Raw genomic sequence first — 20,708 nt, forward strand, 5'->3', positions numbered from 1 at the left:
GCATTATTTGTAAAAATGATGATGAGTGTTATAATTATGAGATGTAGGTATTTCAAATTGAAGGAGAAAAAAACATGATGTTAGGGAGATTTGAACCACCGCATGAATAACCACATTTGTATTTTTCTATTACGCTACCAACTGCGCTACATGATCAACGTGTCTCATACTGCAGTATATACAAGACTGGGAAAACTACAAAGTCAATTATCTCCATAAATTTATGAAAAAAATTAAGAACAGCCTATTTCTCAGCATTTTTTACCGTTTTCCACGTAGTGTGTTTCACTACGGAACACAAAAACAGCTTCAGCCATTTTTATACTGTGCATTAACAGCACGACAATCAGAGCACAATGCTGCAAAGGTTGTGACTGTATACGATTTTTTAAATAAAAACTATATAGCTAAAGCGTGATTAAGAAAACCGTTGATGGTCATTCATACATTTGAAGATCTTAAAAGTTTCAGTTAATGTAACTTAGTAATAAGATACCTAATACATAAGTAGGACCTACTTCCAAGAGCATAACAAGACCAATGTACGTGTGCTACAGCTTCTGACCAATCATCGTGTTTGTGTTTGTTTATATCAGGTATATTCTTACGATGAACGAATTATAGAACTGATTTGAAGCCCCAGAAAAATGCAGACTTAATGAAAACTGCAGTGAAACATAGGAAGAGAACTGATTATCTTTTTAATATTAGAAAAATATTAAGAATAGAGACAAAAGGGAACTCGGACATGTACTTGAAGTATGAATGAGTAAAAAAAAAAAAAGCTATTTAGTGCTGATAGGTGTACATCTGAAATTGAAAGTGTTGGGCTGGAGCAGGCTCCTAGACACGGCAGTGATAAGTTGGATGCAAGATGTGTCAGCAAGGAAACCAAAATTTGGAGTGACAGTTAACTTAGTCAGGCTCTGAAGATGACTGAATGCAGAGATTATTGAGATATACAGACCTCTTCAAATTTCTTTGTCAGTTGTTTGTTATCCGTTACAAATAGATAAAATATGAAGTCCTTGTTCATTTTGTGCTGTCTTGCTAAAGTGCATTGGTTCATTAGAGCTTTGCCTACAAAAACCATAATACTGAGCTTGAAGTTTGCTTAACACTTCGTTTTAGTCCCATAAGTTTTTTTAGAAAAAAGCGTACTCTTTATTACAGAATGAAAGATTTGTTCTGAAAACAATATTTAGTCTTTGTTAAGCCATTCTCTACCAGATCCTTTATCCAAAGGGTGCTAGTCCTTGATATGTCAGATAGTTTCATGGTCTTGTCGTTTGCTGATGGAACAAGCAATTTCTAATATACGCCATGCACAAGTTTTGAGATCTGTAAATGAGATTGTGAATGGTCCTCTTAACGTAATATAATAAGTTGTTATAAGCATTGGTACCTACATAAGGCAAATCTCTCTTACTTTCAAAGAGGTGAAACATGAACAAACATCTCTATGTTTTAGAAGCAAAATTCATGCCTTTGTCAGTATGTAATAAATTGACACTCACAAGTGAGAAAACTTGTACACAGGCCTTAATTTCGGTATAAATATGCTGTTTTGTAAGAGTGTGGCCATGGTGTTGGGTGCCACAAACAAACAAACAACAACAACAATAGCAACGAATATGCTAACTCATAAAAGATACAGAAGTGTTACCCAGTAGAAAAATGCAAAGTGCAGTGTCAACAGCAGAAAAAAATGTGAATCTTGTTGTTGCTCTTGATTGATAAAGAACATCTTGTTCATTTTCCTGAAGAATGTCTTAAAATCTATCACTGATAAAAATATTTTGTTAGCATTGGCACATTATTATTATTTATTTCTTTTCTCAGATGTTATGTCTCGTCAAAAATGGAAAGTGACGCGGACCTTGATCAAGCGTGACTTCCTTTTAACTGTACGGTATATGTTATATTGCATTTAGGAACTTTCGGGTGATTGAACATGTATCAATAATTACGGATTTCTGTAGTTGTATATATAAGTTTGGATGTAGCTGTATTGCATTGATGTAGTGGTGGCTATTGTGTGGTGTGACTCCTGTAGTTGATAGTATAATTGGTATAATGTCAACTTTATCCTGATGCCACATGTCCTTGACTTCCTCAGCCAGTTGGATGTATTTTTCAATTTTTTCTCCTGTTTTCTTTTGTATATTTGTTGTATTGGGTATGGATATTTCGATTAGTTGTGTTAATTTCTTCTTTTTATTGGTGAGTATGATGTCAGTTTTGTTATGTGGTGTTGTTTTATCTGTTATAATGGTTCTGTTCCAGTATAATTTGTATTCATCATTCTCCAGTACATTTTATGGTGCATACTTGTATGTGGGAACGTGTTGTTTTATAAGTTTATGTTGTAAGGCAAGCTGTTGATGTATTATTTTTGCTACATTGTCATGTCTTCTGGGGTATTATGTATTTGCTAGTATTGTACATCCACTTGTGATGTGATCTACTGTTTCTATTTGTTGTTTGCAAAGTCTGCATTTATCTGTTGTGGTATTGGGATCTCTAATAATATGCTTGCTGTAATATCTGGTGTTTATTGTTTGATCCTGTATTGCAATCATGAATCCTTCTGTCTCACTGTATATATTGCCTTTTCTTAGCCATGTGTTGGATGCGTCTTGATAGATGTGTGGCTGTGTTAGATGATACAGGTGCTTGCCATGTAGTGTTTTCTTTTTCCAATTTACTTTCTTCGTATCTGTTGATGTTATGTGATCTAGAGGGTTGTAGAAGTGGTTATGAAATTGCAGTGGTGTAGCCGATGTATTTATATGAGTGATTGCTTTGTGTATTTTGCTAGTTTCTGCTCGTTCTAGAAAGAATTTTCTTAAATTGTCTAACTGTCCATAATGTAGGCGCTGGCAGGTCGATAGACACACAAACAAACACAAACATACACACACATACACACACATACACACAAAATCTAGCTTTCGCAACCACCAATGGTTGCCTCGTCAGGAAAGAGGGAAGGAGAGGGAAAGACAAAAGGATTTGGGTTTTAAGGGAGAGGGTAAGGAGTCATTCCAATCCCGGGAGCGGAAAGACTTACCTTAGGGGGAAAAAAGGACAGGTATACACTCGCACACACACACATATCCATCCTCATATACACAGACACAAGCAGACAAATGTATATGAGGATGGATATGTGTGTGTGTGCGAGTGTATACCTGTCCTTTTTTCCCCCCTAAGGTAAGTCTTTCCGCTCCCGGGATTGGAATGACTCCTTACCCTCTCCCTTAAAACCCAAATCCTTTTGTCTTTCCCTCTCCTTCCCTCTTTCCTGACGAGGCAACCATTGGTGGTTGCGAAAGCTAGATTTTGTGTGTATGTTTGTGTTTGTTTGTGTGTCTATCGACCTGCCAGCGCTTTTGTTTGGTAAGTCTCATCATCTTTCTTTTTAAATATATTTTTCCCACGTGGAATGTTTCCCTCTATTATGTCCATAATGTAGGTTTTTTATGTCAATAAATCCCCTTCCTTTCTGCTTAATGTGAATCTTTCTGTTGCTGAATGTATGTGATGTATTCTATATTTGTGGCACTGTGATCGTGTAAGTGTATTGAGTGCTTCTAGGTCTGTGTTACTCCATTTTACTACTCCAAATGAGTAGGTCAATATTGGTATAGCATAAGTATTTATAGCTTTTGTCTTGTTTCTTGCTGTCAATTCTGTTTTCAGTATTTTTGTTAGTCTTTGTCTATATTTTTCTTTTAGTTCTTCTTTAATATTTGTATTATCTGTTCCTATTTTTTACCTGTATCCTAGATATTTATAGACATCTTATTATTATTAGTATCAGTATTATTATTTATGCATGGGTCCAATAGGATCACACAAAGTACATTCAGTCAATGTCACTTTTGATTGTTGGCCTTCTGTTGTGTCCAAATTTGTTTCATCCTTTCAGAATGAAGTCTCTTTCTTTCATCAGACCACGGTGTTCCAATCCTTCTTCGAATTTCCCTCTGACCAACTTTCCAATCAAATATTTTTTGCCTGAATGTTTTTCCATGTGTAATGTTTGCCTGAGTTATACTGGCTACTTTAAGATCTTCCTTAATTGCAGCGATTCACTTCATTGGATCAGTTTTGACATAACTTCTGTTTTTGTAGAATTATACTATTTGTATTGGTGCTTTATAATGTTACATGCCTAAAACAGTGTTGCATGACAGATAAAAAGGGTGTGCCAGACTGAGACTTAAATGCTGAACTTTTGTTTATATAGAATGCTCTTATGAACTGAACTATCCAAATGTCTCTCAGGCTTCAGTCTGTGTGGAGATATTCTGCTTTGTTATTCAGAGACACTTCTCAAACTGCTTAAATGTTCAACTTCTGATACTACAGAAGCAGAGCAAGTTGTAATCAAACTGTGGAAGCGTTAGATTCTATAAGGGGCTATCAAAGAGTTTCCATTTGAGTGCGTTACTGCAGCATATATACAAGCCAACATGACTCCGATTTGGTATATAAGCACTGACAAGCGGGTAAGGGGGTTAGAGTGACCTTCAGACAGAAACTTTTTGATCACCCCTTGTACAATACTTGTTGCAGTAGGAACTCAGCAGTAAAATAATTTGCATGAGGATACTGAGAAGGTTTTCATTTTGTTGACGGCACCAGATTAATTGCTGCTTCCATCTGGCTGTTAGCTTCATACAGTCCATGACTACAAATTAAAAGTAAAATGATTGTCCTTATCAACAATGCTGGGTACTGGAAATTGTGTGGAAAATTGGTTGCATAAATTATTTGATAGAATATGATTTTTGGCACATTATGTTATGTATAATTTGTACTGAATATATGTTATTTTCACCAGGAAAATATACTTGCCATACGGGTATTAACACAGGAGCTGGATGGGTTGTACCTCTGGCGTATCTAATTTCCAATGGCTGGATGCGTAGCTATGGTTGTAATTCCATCCGAGCAGCAGCAGAATACTTTGGGAAGTCATGTGTTCCAGGTGCACTTAGCAAGGAATATAACACAGCTCTTCCATATGAAAACATGTGCCATCTTTGCCATGGAGTCAGTTTCAGAAATTGCCGAAGGGATGCATCGGAGGACTACTATGGTCACACAGGTATGTTCACACGTATTCCCACATATTACTCCATTTTGGTACTTGAATTATGTCGTTTTTCACCTTTTTATATTTAACAAAACAAAATATGACTTGTTCCATTACTTTTATACTTCCTTAAAAATATGGAAAAATGTGAACTGAATTAATAGTGTGCTTCTGAGTATTCTGTCAAGTTGTTTCTGAAAGTGTGATGTATAAAGCATTCCATGTGAATGTGGCATGTCTCACATGCGGCAGACTATCAGAACAGTCGAGGAGAGATGCATGGAACATCTGCGGTATACCCAATTAAAACAACCAAACAAATCAGCATTGCCGAGCACTAAGTTGAATATAATTGTGAAATGAAGTACAATGAGACAAGTATTGTGGGGCATACATCAAGTATCTAGGACAGCATAATTAAGAAGTATATCAAAATTAAGATGTCAGAAAACCTAATGAACAGGGACGACAGTTTCAATTTAAATAGGACATGAGATTGATTAGATTTGATTTGATTTTAACAGGGAAGCTAAAACAGTTTAGGTCTAACTCGCTACTGCCTGCAGCGACACTAAGTTTATTGTGTGGTATCACTCCCTGTATATCTAGTAAAGCCAACCAGTGCCCTTAAATAGTGCAAGGAGTCCCTCTACCAGTTTTTTGTTAGACACAATTTCTTCAGGTGTAGTTGTCCCAAAGATTCTGTATCTTTTACTTTCCAGTGCCATGCATTCGAAGATTCAGTGCGATGCAGTTTCTTCACCCTTATCACAGATCCTACATTTAGGGTCCTCTGCTGTTATACCCATTGTGTGTAGGTGTTTTTTGAAATTACCATGGCCGGTCATCAGTCCAGTCATGAGTTTGATCTCTTTGCTGTTCAATCCCAGGATTACAGAGCTTCTTTTAAAACACAGCTTGGGCATCGTTACCTTGCCGTGTTTTTGTGTATGGACCTTGGTCCAGTATCCTACATGTTGTTTCCTAAGCCAGTTCTGTAGTCTAATTTGATCATAGCCTTGGTTATTGTCAGGACAGAATCCGGTCCAATAAATGGAGCTGTTGCCCCTATCCTCACCAATCAGTTTGCTTTTTCATTGCCACAGATCCCTGAGTGGCCAGGGACCCACACTAGGTTTACCCTATTGCTTCCCCCTATTTCCACCAGAGCCCTGTGGCAGTCTGCAATAATTGTAGATCTTGTTGCAGGAACTCCCAATAATATCAGGGCTGCCTGACTGTCTTGATAGATGTAGATGCTACGATCCTTGTTGCATCCACGCATATTCTCCTCCACACATAAGGGCTGTCAAGCAGTTAGGAGTTGTTATATAGTCAACAGGCATTTCCCCAGCCATCTGAATGAAACCCAGTTTTTGCCAGTTTTAAGTCTGTGTGCCCCAGCTGCTGCCTCCACCTTGACCCAAAGGTGTAGTGGAGGCATGTCCAACATGGCTTCCATTCCAGCAGTTGGTGTGCTGCTAATTCCAACTGTTATGGCTAAGCAGGCCAATCTCTGCACCTTAGCAAGCCCCTTAGCTGCAACCCACTGTTCTACCTTCTTCCACCACACTACAAACCCCTTAGGAAATCCTTGGTCTAATCTCTGTGGTGTATATCCAGTCCATACCCCAAGGGCTTAGGCCCCAGTTTTTGCCACAAGACCTTCTAGTACTCACTAGAGTTCTTTTTGCCTTGGAGCAGATGCTTTTAATGTGAGGGGCCCACATTAGCTTCTCGTCTAAGGTTACCTCTAGATATTTCACTATCCTCTTCACAGGTAGTTTCATCGAAGAGCTTTAGATTCCAACTTGAGTGTTGAATATGTCTCTTTGTAAATGGCACCACAAAAGACTTCTTAGGATTAACCCTCAGATCTTTCTATTGTACCAATTTTGCACAATGTCCAATCCTCTTTGTGCCATATTTCTAACTGTGTAAGTAAATTTGCTAAGTATTACTATGACAAGGTCACCTGCGTATCCCTGGCAGAAGCATTGTCTGGAACCTAGTTCCTCATTGATTTCGTTCACCACTAGTTTCCACAACATAGGGGACAAAACTCCTCCTTGTGGGCAGCCTCTAGTGGTGTTAATTACCATCTTTTAATTCATCATAGTAGCCTCTACCTACCTTCCACTAAGCATGGCCCTGGTCCCCAGGTCATGCACCTCTGCTGCCCTTGCCATGGAAACGAAGGTCGTGTTACTGAAGGTCCCTTGATATCCAGGAAGATACAGAAGGCTGTTTCTTGGAAGTGAAGTGCTTTCTCCACCTTCCCGATGAGTTGGTGGAGATCTGTCTCACACGATTTACCTGGTTGATATGCACGTTGGTTTGAATGTAGAGGGGCCCTACCTAGCCTCCTCTCCCCAACATATACATTAACGAGTTTTTCCAATGTTTTGAGAATGGCGGAGGACAGACTGATTGGTCAAATATCCTTAGCCTTGGTGTCATCAATTCTCTCTGGCGTTGGAATGAAAGCAACCTTCACTGCCGTCCAAGCATTGGGAATGATAGCTAGTGCTAGGCTAACCCTGAATAGCCTGCATAGGACTCTTTTGAGCTTCCTTCCTGCATGTTGCGGGAGAGCTGGAAAAATTCCGTCTGGGCCATGTGACTAGAACAGTTGGAATGTTCCCACCGCCCATTGGATTTTGTTAAAGTTCACACACTCCTTGGCCAATTCCCAGCCCTCTCTTCGAATGCCCGAGAACCATTGTCTCTCGGGGATCACATTCTGGTCTGTGTTGTCCGGCAGAACATACTGAGGAAAGTGAGTTTTGAGGAGCAGTTCCAGCGTCTCATGTACTGTCTTTGTATGTTCCCCATCCTCCTTACTCAATGTACCTCCTGGATTGGTTGGTACTCTAGTGAGAATCTTGTGAAGTCTGGCTTTTGCAGCCATGCTCTCCTCTTCCTCACAGAATGCCTTCCAGGATGCCTTCTTTGCTTGTCTGATTGATTGATAGATTGTAGTTAACGAGGTCCTCACGATATTTAGGCCATTGTCCTTTATGTTTTGCAATATTTAACAGTCTCCGTACCTGTTTTCTTTGCATTTCCAAATTGTTATTTCACCAAGGCACACTCCTATTTGTGCACTTCTTGGTGATTGTGCAGTTGTCCTGATACGAGATCACTATGGCAGAGGTAACAGCCTCTGCTACTTCCTCAAAGTCTAATAGATTCTTTATCGTGGTTTTAATTTCCGATAAACTTAAACCGAGGGCCCTCCTATATGTTTTCCAGTCTATTTTCCTGGGATTCCTATAGGTCATGCATGGTATGTCTGATTCCCATTTCAACCTTGAATTTAATGTGCATGTGGTCTGATGAAGATGGCTCCATCACCACATGCCATTGTTTGACATAGCTGCCCATCGTCATGGAACCAAAGGTTATGTCAATTACTTCTTCCCTTCTGCTATTCCTGAATGTAGGTTCATTGCCCCTATTCAGGACCTTTAAGTTGTTAGTTAAAAGAAATTCAAGAAGGTACTCACCTCTACTATTGGTGTTCTTGCTGCCCCCCACTAGGTTATGGGCATTGGCGTCGCATCCCACCAGCAGTTGGTCACCCTGCCGATGGCAAGTCTCTACTGATCTCCTCACCTCCAAGGGAGGAGGAGAGCTGACTTCGTAAGGAAGGTATGCTGAGGCCAAGACAATTTCCCATATGATACCTACCTCACATTGCTGCATTTTAACGGACACTAAGTCCCTGGAGCAGAAATTCATCATTGGCCTGAAAGAAATTCCATTTCTTACATAGATGCATGTTCAGGAGTTTCTTACATTTCTAGCATAAATCAGCCTACCTCCAGTGCCACCGAGGCCCATATACCCGCTTTATATAAATAGGTTTCTTTTATGAGGGCCATGTCCACCTCCTGCCTCCCAAGACAGCGACTCAGGGCAGCAGAGGCCCCTTTACTGTGCTACAGATTAATCTGCAGCACCTCCAGTCTCCGTCTTGCTGCCGCCTTTGATAACCCTGATGGTGACCTGCGAGAACCCTAAAAACAATTTCAGGTCCTCCTTCTGCATTGCCTTCAGTTACTTCTCTCCGACCTCCACTACCAGAGTTCGTCCTTCTGGTGCAACCGTCTGGTTGATCACTCTCCAGTCTTCTGTCGAGGCTTTTGGGTTCTGGGTCCCTATTGTTCTGAACAGAGTTTTACGAGAGACTTCCTTAAGGATCTTTGGTACCCATATTAATATCTTTGCAGCCTTAAGAAGCTCCGCTGCCGTCTTAACCAGCAGCTTCGCAGCTTCCCACGGTGATATCATGGGCACCTTGTGTTTGAGCCATACCACCATGTGCAACGCCCCACAGACAAAAATGAGGACACCATAATCTAGATAAACCCTGCTGAAGTTGGGTCCTGGGCCAGCATCCCCCGCAATCTTTTCAAAGAGGGCTATCTCTACCAATTCCTCCTGCTTGTGACTTGATGGCCACCAGTGGATAGCCTTCCTGGATAAGTGCCATCCTAAAAACAGAGACTGCTGTACTGTAGGTCTGTTTCCCTATTTCTTGCCTTTGTTTTTTCCTGAACTTGCTTATCCAGGGAGGAGAGAGTCTTTGATTCCTCCCTTATCCGTTTGCTACCTGTCTCTGATCTAGTGGGGGTATGTGTCTGTCTCTGATCTAGTGGGGGTATGTGTATCCCCTTCAACCTGATTCAGTTTCTTCCTGGGGGTCTTAGGTTCAAGTCCCTTTAATTCCTTCCATTTGTCTTTAGGAAGCCATTCTTTCCCTTCCTTTTTCCTCTGTTCCCTGAGTAGTTTCCTCCTCTGGGCTCCAGACAAGCCTTTGATCTTAATCTGGTCTAGCTTCTCGGTTACAGTTCCCACTTCTGGCTTAGGTCTAGACCCTGATTCAGTAGTGGGAATGCCTTCCATCAGTACTGACCCAGATGTTTGGATATGTGAGGTCTCCATTTGCCCCTAAGTTTGTTTCTCTTTGTTTTCTTTAGTCGTGTCCATATTGGTCCCACAAGAATTGGGGATCTACAAGGTCCACACCACGAATACCCCGTACTGTGTAAGGCTACTTACTCAGGTAGGTTGCCCGTTATCCCTTAGGCTCGATTTGCATCACATCTTTCCATGTGCCATGCACCCCTTGCCACGGATCGCATCACACCTTGGGTTGGGTCAGGGAGTTGGGTAGGACTAGGAGTGGATAGGGAAGATGGGACATTGTGGGACACACTTAGTCTGATCCACCCGCTGAGGCCTTTCCGGCAGTAGGTCCTCTACCACCCGCACGGACAGTGCTTCGTCAAGGTGGTGTCCCCCGGAGAGGACACGGACATGGGATCCACCACTCAATTTATTAAAATCCTACTGGCCAATATATCGACCAGTGGTGGAAAAAGCTAAGAGAATTTGTGTTTCATGTAATATCAGTGCAAGCTTTAAAAAACAAAACAGCATCATAGGTCATAGAGGGGTTTGGGAATCAAATTTGGCTATAAATAGCGGCAAGTGACCAACAATAGTTCATAGTTTGATTGGAGTCCAGGCAGCAAGTATACGTAACAGTGAAACTTGCAGCACCTGAAGAAGATGGCTGTGTCAGTAATTGAAATATTGTGAATAAAATGGAAAAAAAACAGCTTACAGAACACTCGGAAGCTCACTATTAATTAACTACACTGAGAAAACCCGAGAGATCACATAGACACGAAGCACTGACTGCAGAGGCATTTACGCACATACGTTCTCTGTCGTCTCCTGGCACTTAGGCCTGACTGCAGTGAGCAGCAACCTCCACTGAGATGTGTACTGGGAGTACAGAAGAGTCATGATGTGAGAATTGGGAGGAATAGCAGAGTACGGGCGGGGAAAGATTTTGTGGGAATGTGCAAAGACATGGGGACAGGATGGTGGACTGCTATAAACAGCATTGGGCAGGTGTGATGGAGGTAAAAAAAAAAGGGAGAGAATGAGAAAGGACTATGCATGTGAGCTGGCGGGATTGCAAGACATGTGAGGCCAGCGTAGAAGCAGGGAATTTATAGAGCTGGATGGATGACAGGACCCAGCAAAGATTGAGGCCAGAGGACTTAGAATGAAGTATTTGTTACTGGGAGAGTTCCCACCCGTACAATTCAAAAAAGCTGGCATCAGTGGAAAGACTCAAAGATTCTCCTCAAAGTAATCCCCCTCCCTCCCCCCTCCCCCACCCCCCACTATCAGTACAACATTCCCAACAGGAAAAAACCTGCTGGGGCTAGGTCCGGAGAACAAAGTGGGTGAGGCAGGCATAACAGGAGTCTGATAATAAATGAAAAGTACCAGTTTTTTTTTGTTCTACAATATTACTTTTATTGTGTTAACCGGTTTTTGGCTTACAAGGCCATCTGATATTTTGCCAGATAGCTGCGGGCATGGAATAATACTCCTGCTAGCATATTGTCGTGATGCAACATCCAAGTCTGGTTTCTCCACAATTCAGACCTTTTCTTGTGTGCAGCATCCCTCAAACCCCCCAAAATTCCCTTGTAGATTTCCTTGTTTTCCATCTGACCAGGTGGTACAAATTCCATTTGCAATCAAAAACCACAGCAAACATCACCTTGATAATTGACCAATTCCTGCTTATTTTGGACAAGGAGACCCTATGCCCATGCAGTGGAAACACTGCACCTTTGTTTCGATGTTATAGCCTCAAACATGTCTCGCCACGTTTACTTGTATATGTTTTTATGGAAGTTGTCATTGCCATTTGCAGTGGCCCTCAGTTCCTGGCAGTTTCAACATTGATCTTGTCTGATCATCAGTCAACAAATGCAGCACTAATGTTCAGGGTGTATACAACCTGGGAGAACCGGGAAAACCCGGGAATTTTTTCATCCGGAAGAAAACAGGGAAAACCCGGGATATTTTTAGAATTCCGGGAATTTTTCATTGTTTTAGTTTTCAGTTAAATTTTTGTATTTTTCACTGGTAAGAACTGATACTCTAACAAAGGATATTACTGTATGCCGCTACTGCAGAATACTACTTCAACAATAAAACATAAATGAGAGAAAAAAACCGAAAATAACTTAAATTTGCAAAGGAAATGCGCCATATACAACAACTACACAGAGTGATCATGCAAGCGTCTGCCAATTGAAAATGTGAGAGAGGTTTTAGGAAGACTGTGCAGTACTTCACAATAACAAATTGCCTCCAATGAGCGTGAAGTTGCAATTGTTTACATTTGATTTGTTTTAGCAGTTACGTACAGGCTCATACGCATGCGCAGTTGAGTCACATTTGAGTAGTAGATTCTCCCGCTTCTGGAAACAGGAATGTGGCTGTTGGCTGAGCAAGCAGTCGCTGCAAGCATCTAGATGCTACCAGGGAAAGGGGGTGCCAAATTCATATTCTTGAGTAAAAAAGACTTGTTTCACAAAGCTCGTAGCATATCTAGCGCATGTTTGCCTATCAATTATTCATATCATTTTGAAACGGTTCCCTGTTAGTTTTTGAACATTGTTGAACACATTTTAAGTTGATTTCTGACTGAATCATAAGTTGACTTTTGAATGCATGCATAGTGTACGTGATGTCTCTGTCAGGAGAATCCTCGTTGCATCTAGAAATAAACTTTTCGTGGACAAAAGGGGACAGGGCCATACGAGCTGAGGGAGTAAAGCCGAACGAATGAATGCCAATCACTGTCTGATTGTGTGGTTGATTGGGTTTGCGAATGATCAGTGTTGTTATAATTACTTGCGAAATCCTGGCTAGATTGCTACACTGGTAAGGACCAGTAGTACAGTCCCGGGCTAGCAGCCGCATGGAAGTAATGCGGAAAACGTGTTGTTCGAACACATAATAATGCCTAACCAGAAAATAATCGCGGGATAACTAAACATGTGATTCTGGCAGGGTTAGTGAAGTTAATCGGCGAACAGATTTTGACAGTGGCAGCAATAGCTACAGAATTGGCGATGACAAGATTGTTTGTTAGAACTAGGAAGGAGAAGAAACGGGGACATCACACAAATTACGGAAGAATAAGACGATTCCAAATTTATGTAAAAATTTTGTAATACTACTTTTCGATCTCATGCTTGAGAAGCTGGTGCGTATGAATGAAATGTGAAACTATTTCCTAACATAAAGCTTTTTGCTTGTAGTAGGCCTAATAGACATTTGATATGGGTACTTATTGGATTATATTCTGTCATGTTATAAAAATGGCCATTTGTGCCGAAACAGTCTCGTTTATTTGGTGTGTTACAAAATTGCTGCCATGTTGTTGTTGTTGTTGTTGTTGTTGTGGTCTTCAGTCCTGAGACTGGTTTGATGCAGCTCTCCACGCTACTCCATCCTGTGCAAGCTGCTTCATCTCCCAGTACCTACTGCAACCTACATCCTTCTGAATCTGTTTAGTGTATTCATCTCTAGTCTCCCTCTACGATTTTTACCCTCCTCGCTGCCCTCCAATACTAAATTGGTGATCCCTTGATGCCTCAGAACACGTCCTACCAACCGATCCCTCCTTCTAGTCAAGCTGTGCCACAAACTTCTCTTCTCCCCAATCCTATTCAATACCTCCTCATTAGTTATATGATCTACCCATCTAATCTTAAGCATTCTTCTGTAGCACCACATTTCAAAAGCTTCTATTCTGTTCTAGTTATCGTCCATTATTTCACTTCCATACATGGATACACTCCATACAAATACTTTCAGAAACATATATTAGAAAGGCCTATTTTGTTTTATCTAGCAGACAGTGACAAAATAGATGTAATCAGATCGAGAAACCACACCAGTCTTGGGTATTATTTGTATTAATAGCTTTTTCAGTATTAGATAATGACATTTTGATTTTTCATGTAGCAAAACGTTTGACGAACTTTGATGAGGTAATAGATTCTTTCGCAGAAAGGAAAGCACGCCATGTAAAGCTGTCGCAAGATTAAAGAGGAAAAAATGCTAGGAGCTAAGGTTTGAAGAAATGTGTAATTTCTTGCTTATCTCTTGTCAGTATTGGTTTTATATATCCTATATTTAATTTTATGTCATGCAAAACAGCAAATTATTAGCTATTATGCAATAAAGAGTTCAGATTTTGTGAAGACTTCTTGTTCTCTCGATTACAAATAAACCCATCCGCTATTAATTGTGAGATTTTTTTTAAGGAGGGACATGCTGTCAAACCGGCCGACTGGGAGCAGGAGAGACACCACAGGACATTTCAATTTCCACTCTCCTGATTATAGTTTGGACGTACGGTAGAAAAATGCTTTATGAAGAGGCGTAGCACTGCACTTTGGCATACTTAAGACCAAATAATATGAATTACATTTCCTCGAATACATATGTTTTATGTTTCAGACTTTTCAGAAAGATATGCGCTACAAGATTAACGTATTTTGAAAATTCGATTTTTTTTAAAATATTGACCCGGTTCGCAAATGTCGTAGATTCGGGGCTGATGCGCAGAGCAGTCTGAGCTATAGTGCGTAGACTCCACATGATCCGTGTTTACATTTAGTGATTTTGCTGTTTCCCCTTCGTTTACTCTCACGTCAAATGAAAACAAAACGGATATCTGTGGCTGGGAGCTATCAAGTGAATTAAAACACATTCACATAATTACGGAAGGCTGAAATATGTCATTAGTTTCAGATTTTATTGTATTTCCACCTTTCTGACAGTCAAGCATTAATCACCTTGTGGAACAATGAAGTTATTTTTGTCTGTTTGCGAAAGAAATTAGGCTTTTGTTAACCTTTTCTGCAGAGGCAGTCAATGTATTTGAAACGAAATGTATAATTCCACAGTACTGCCTAGTTTCAACAGTTCGTTGCATTTCAAGTGCACGTTCCCATTTTCTAGCACATACGGCATTATGCCATAATAAAGACCCAAGCATGATTTAATACAGTATCGGTGCTCCAAGAAAATTTACATCCCGAAAACCACACTGAAAAGCTTAATATCAGGTCGAGGTCTGTTTCATTGGGAATCTGGACATGCGAATGTGCACATTTTAATATGGTTCACGAAATTCTGATGCTCTTGCAGTATCCTTTAATGTCTTGTTTCTTTTATGACAATGTATGATCTTTCAATGTTTTACATGTTCGTACATACGGACTTCCTATGTCATGATAGCTACCCAAGCGCGGTGTCGCCTGTTATCTGTGCGCTCTGGCAACTGCTGATATGAATCTATTTCTAACAGGTCGCGGGAAAATATTGCGAATGGTGGTTTGAAAAGCGTTACTTTCAAAGTAAATATCCTTTTACGTAAGTTAAGCTATGTGCAAGAATGTACCATGACTTTATTAAATCACAGAGCGTTTGACTCTCATTTAAAAATTAATTCTTTGATGACAAGCCATTCAGAAGAATTTCGAACCGTGAAGATCAGACATATATGTCATTATTAAAAATTTTACTGGCACATTTGTGTGATATATCTTAAAGTGTAACACGCGCAAAAAAGATCAACAGTATATGTGAAAGCTTAGCTTCTGTTGCAGCTTGAGACCAGTATTATATGTGAAAGCTTTGCTTTTCTTGTAGCAACACTTTAAACTATTAACTTTTCCTGTTTGTGTGTTCGTGCTACTCAACAGTGATGTTGCTGTTGGCTGACTACATCACATGTTGTATGCTGAATATCCGCTGTCATCGGCTGACGAGATCACATGACATAAGCCATGAACGGCTTACAAAAGCACATCGAAATCTCGATTTCAATGTTTTGGAAAGTAACAGGCGGTGTTTGGTGGAATTCCAATGTGTGCTGTCAGAATACGAAAATACGCAGTGTAGATGTTGCTGCACATCAAAGATATTTCCAAAACGTGTCTCTTTTCCTGAGTTTCATTTTCTAAAGTGCCGGGAAACTGTATGTCCGTGTATAAAACCATAACCATTCAAAGGATTGATAAGGGAAAATACACTCTCACCCAGGGGAAAATGTATTTCTAACTGGGAAATCCGGGAAAAAACCGTCAATTTTTTTTTCCTTGTCCCTGTATACACTGACACAAAGTATCACAAGTTTCTCTTTCACAATTTCATAGCATGATCCTACACTGATTCCCATTTTGTGAGTAGCTGCTCAAACAGTTAAACAACACTATCCACGAATTACAGAATGAACTTTCTCGACATTGTCGTTATCTGCTGATGTGGAAAGTTTTCCAGGCCTGGTATACATACCGACTGACATTCTTCCCCATTTGCTTGATTAAGCAATCAGGTCTGTAAAAGTTTGTCAAATTCATAGCAAACTTCACACAAACATGTTGTTCTTCAAGTTCTTACGTTGTCACTTTGTTAGTCTGACGAAAAGCTGGTGCACATGTTCACTTCAATGCTAATGCCAGTCTGTTGTCTAAACCTGCCACTAGGTGTGCTCAGTAGCCACAGCAAACTCCCTCTGCTATTTCAAAAGTTCAGACCCTTTTGAACACACCTTATAAAAAGCTGCACAGTGGTTGCAGCTAAGTTGGTATACCACATGGGTGCTTTCACAGGCGGCCCTGCCTTTGGTGGGTCTGTGGCAGGACTACCCCACATGTTAGTCCTGTCACAGACGTGGAGTGACATTTTCTGATGTGGCAATATTTTATGCTTTTCAGACCCTGAACGATATTTTTTAACATCTGGCCATTCATTAGACTCAGTTCAGTATCTCAGCTAAATTCTCAATTTGTTCTTCAGCAACACCAAAGTAATCAGATGTTCCTCCTGCACCACTTCACTTCTTTTCCAGTTCAGTAACTGCAGTTCAAGGCATTTGAATTGTCAGATAATGTCCTACTATGAGAGAGTGATTTAGAATCTGAGAAATCAATAATTTTGTTGTACTAATCATATGTCTCTGCAGGAGGCAGACAGTGCAAGAGGTGGCCCTTATGCTAGTATTCAATTTATGACATAGTTTTGTTTGGTTTTATCACTATTCATGGACAAATATTACCGGGACAGGGGTGGTGTATCTGCTGTTAGCAGCCAAGAAAGGATTAAGCCTCTGCAGAAAAGTACCAGACAGTGTCTCCAATCTTTTTCTGGAATTTCTCTTGCACTCCAGTGCACAATGTCAGTTACCAGCTGCCAGCAACATCTTGCAATTCCTCCCCCTCCTCCCCCTCCTTCCCCTCCCCCTTCCCCTCCCCCTCCTCCCTCCACCTCCCATTACCCATCCCTGATCACAATTTGAATATGTCTGTAGCATTAAAAAGCACAGGAATTGCCTGCAGCGGACATGGTGACTGTTGTAATTAATATCCAGGTAAAACAGTCACAGGTCTCGCACAAGTTGGTTCACTATTACTTGATTTGCTTGATACATGCTAGTGTCATCAGAGATTCAGTGCCCTGGTATAAAAACATAGGGGTTAAAACCACTTCTGAAAGTGTTGCCACCAGGGCAAAGATTATCTGATGACGTTCACATTTTATGAGCAAAACTGATAATAGTAAATCATATTTTTTGCAAACTTTGTCTATTTTATCTGAATATTAATGTCTGTAATATACCCCAGCAAACATCTTATAACAATTCCCAGAAAGCCACAGATTCTTTTCTGGAATTACAATGAAATGAACACCCTTAGCTGCTTACAGGCATTGACATACGTCAACGGGGTCAGGTGAAAATCCCTGCAGTCACGCTATCCTCAGTGGCTCACATGGATAGAGCATCTGCCATGTAAACAGGAGATCCCGGGTTTGATTCCCGGTCGGGGCACACATTTTCATCTGTCCCCGTTGATGTATGTCAGTGCCTGTAAGCAGCTAAGGGTGTTCATTTCATTGTAATTTCATTCCAACGAGCAGCATGGTCATCGATAGTATCTGTTCATTCGGACAACAGATACCATATATATATATATATATATATATCTGCCCAAACTCTTTGCCTTTACAAATGTCTGCTTGTGTCTGTGTATGTGCGGATGGATATGTGTGTGTGTGCGAGTGTATACCTGTCCTTTTTTCCCCCTAAGGTAAGTCTTTCCGCTCCCGGGATTGGAATGACTCCTTACCCTCTCCCTTAAAACCCACATCCTTTCGTCTTTCCCTCTCCTTCCCTCTTTCCTGACGAAGCAACCGTTATGTTGCGAAAGCTTGAATTTTGTGTGTTTGTTAGTGATATATACCTAAAAACAAAGATGATGTGACTTACCAAATGAAAGTGCTGGCAGGTCGACAGACACACAAACGAACACAAACATACACACAAAATTCAAGCTTTCGCAACAAACTGTTGCCTCATCAGGAAAGAGGGAAGGAGAGGGAAAGACGAAAGGATGTGGGTTTTAAGGGAGAGGGTAAGGAGTCATTCCAGTCCCAGGAGCGGAAAGACTTACCTTAGGGGGAAAAAAGGACGGGTATACACTCGCACACATGGATGGATATGTGTGTGTGTGTGTGTGTATACCTGTCCTTTTTTCCCCCTAAGGTAAGTCTTTCCGCTCCCGGGATTGGAATGACTCCTTACCCTCTCCCTTAAAACCCATATCCTTTCGTCTTTCCCTCTCCTTCCCTCTTTCCTGATGAGGCAACAGTTTGTTGCGAAAGCTTGAATTTTGTGTGTATGTTTGTGTTCGTTTGTGTGTCTGTCGACGTGCCAGCACTTTCATTTGGTAAGTCACATCATCTTTGTTTTTAGGTATATTTTTCCTTCGTGGAATGTTTCCTTCTATTATATATATATATATATATATATATATATATATATATATATATATATATATATATATATATATATATATTTAAAAAGAAAGATGATGAGACTTACCAAACAAAAGCGCTGGCAGGTCGATAGACACACAAACAAACACAAACATACACACAAAATCTAGCTTTCGCAACCAACGGTTGCCTCGTCAGGAAAGAGGGAAGGAGAAGGAAAGACAAAAGGATATGGGTTTTAAGGGAGAGGGTAAGGAGTCATTCCAATCCCGGGAGCGGAAAGACTTACCTTAGGGGGAAAAAAGGACAGGTATACACTCGCGCACACACACACATATCCATCCATACATACATACAAGACACAAGCAGACATTTGTAAAGGCAAAGAGTTGAAACTCTTTGCCTTTACAAATGTCTGCTTGTGTCTTGTATGTATGTATGGATGGATATGTGTGTGTGTGCGAGTGTATACCTGTCCTTTTTTCCCCCTAAGGTAAGTCTTTCCGCTCCCGGGATTGGAATGACTCCTTACCCTCTCCCTTAAAACCCATATCCTTTTGTCTTTCCTTCTCCTTCCCTCTTTCCTGACGAGGCAACCGTTGGTTGCGAAAGCTAGATTTTGTGTGTATGTTTGTGTTTGTTTGTGTGTCTATCGACCTGCCAGCGCTTTTGTTTGGTAAGTCTCATCATCTTTCTTTTTAAATATATTTTTCCCACGTGGAATGTTTCCCTCTATTATATTCATATCATTAATTTGAACCCAACAATCACGTTTGTTATTGTTATTGTTATTGTCACTGTTACATTTCGTAGTCTTTTCTGTCATCTTATTTCCTCCTTCTGTTTTTGCCAGCAGTTTTACTTTCTATTCACCTTCTCCTTTTTTTACCGTAATCCAGTATACAATTTTATCCCGCCGATATATACTCAATAATACGTAATAATACGTAACCCACTTCCAAACCATAACCAAAATTTTTTTTTCCGCTTTCAACACTACCGCTGCTATAAAATCCACCGTTTCCAGTTCACAAACAGTTCCTTTCAGCTATTAAACAACCTTTTCGGCTAGTTTTAATATATTTTGCTCTATTTCCAGTTCCGTTTTTCTCACATCATCGATCATTTTTAGCCGCTTCTCACAGGTTTTAACGTCATTATTTCTTCATCAGACAATTGTTGCTTCATTTCCATAATCTGAAACTCTTTGCCTTTACAAATGTCTGCTTGTGTCTTGTATGTATGTATGGATGGATATGTGTGTGTGTGCGAGTGTATACCTGTCCTTTTTTCCCCCTAAGGTAAGTCTTTCCGCTCCCGGGATTGGAATGACTCCTTACCCTCTCCCTTAAAACCCATATCCTTTTGTCTTTCCTTCTCCTTCCCTCTTTCCTGACGAGGCAACCGTTGGTTGCGAAAGCTAGATTTTGTGTGTATGTTTGTGTTTGTTTGTGTGTCTATCGACCTGCCAGCGCTTTTGTTTGGTAAGTCTCATCATCTTTCTTTTTAAATATATTTTTCCCACGTGGAATGTTTCCCTCTATTATATATATATATATATATATATATGTATATATATATATATATATATAAAGAAAGATGATGAGACTTACCAAACAAAAGCGCTGGCAGGTCGATAGACACACAAACATACACACAAAATTCTAGCTTTCGCAACCAACGGTTGCCTCGTCAGGAAAGAGCGAAGGAGAAGGAAAGACAAAAGGATATGGGTTTTAAGGGAGAGGGTAAGGAGTCATTCCAATCCCGGGAGCGGAAAGACTTACCTTAGGGGGAAAAAAGGACAGGTATACACTCGCGCACACACACACACACACATATCCATCCACACATACACAGACACAAGCAGACATTTGTAAAGGCAAAGAGTTTGGGCAGAGATGTCAGTCGAGGCGGAAGTACA

At 40.5% G+C, this 20,708-nt stretch overlaps 1 protein-coding gene across 1 annotated transcript in view; it reads left to right on the forward strand.

Annotated features, from left to right (window-relative positions):
- LOC126175756 (melanotransferrin) overlaps positions 1 to 20,708 on the forward strand; it is a 140,313-nt gene that overhangs the window by 100,208 nt on the left and 19,397 nt on the right. The window contains exon 12 of the mRNA XM_049922723.1: positions 4,853 to 5,119. Coding sequence (XP_049778680.1) covers positions 4,853 to 5,119 — 267 coding nt within the window. The remainder of the gene's footprint in view (positions 1 to 4,852; positions 5,120 to 20,708) is intronic.

This window comes from Schistocerca cancellata, chromosome 3, assembly GCF_023864275.1.
Source record: "Schistocerca cancellata isolate TAMUIC-IGC-003103 chromosome 3, iqSchCanc2.1, whole genome shotgun sequence".
In the NCBI taxonomy this organism is placed as follows: Eukaryota; Metazoa; Arthropoda; class Insecta; order Orthoptera; family Acrididae; genus Schistocerca; species Schistocerca cancellata.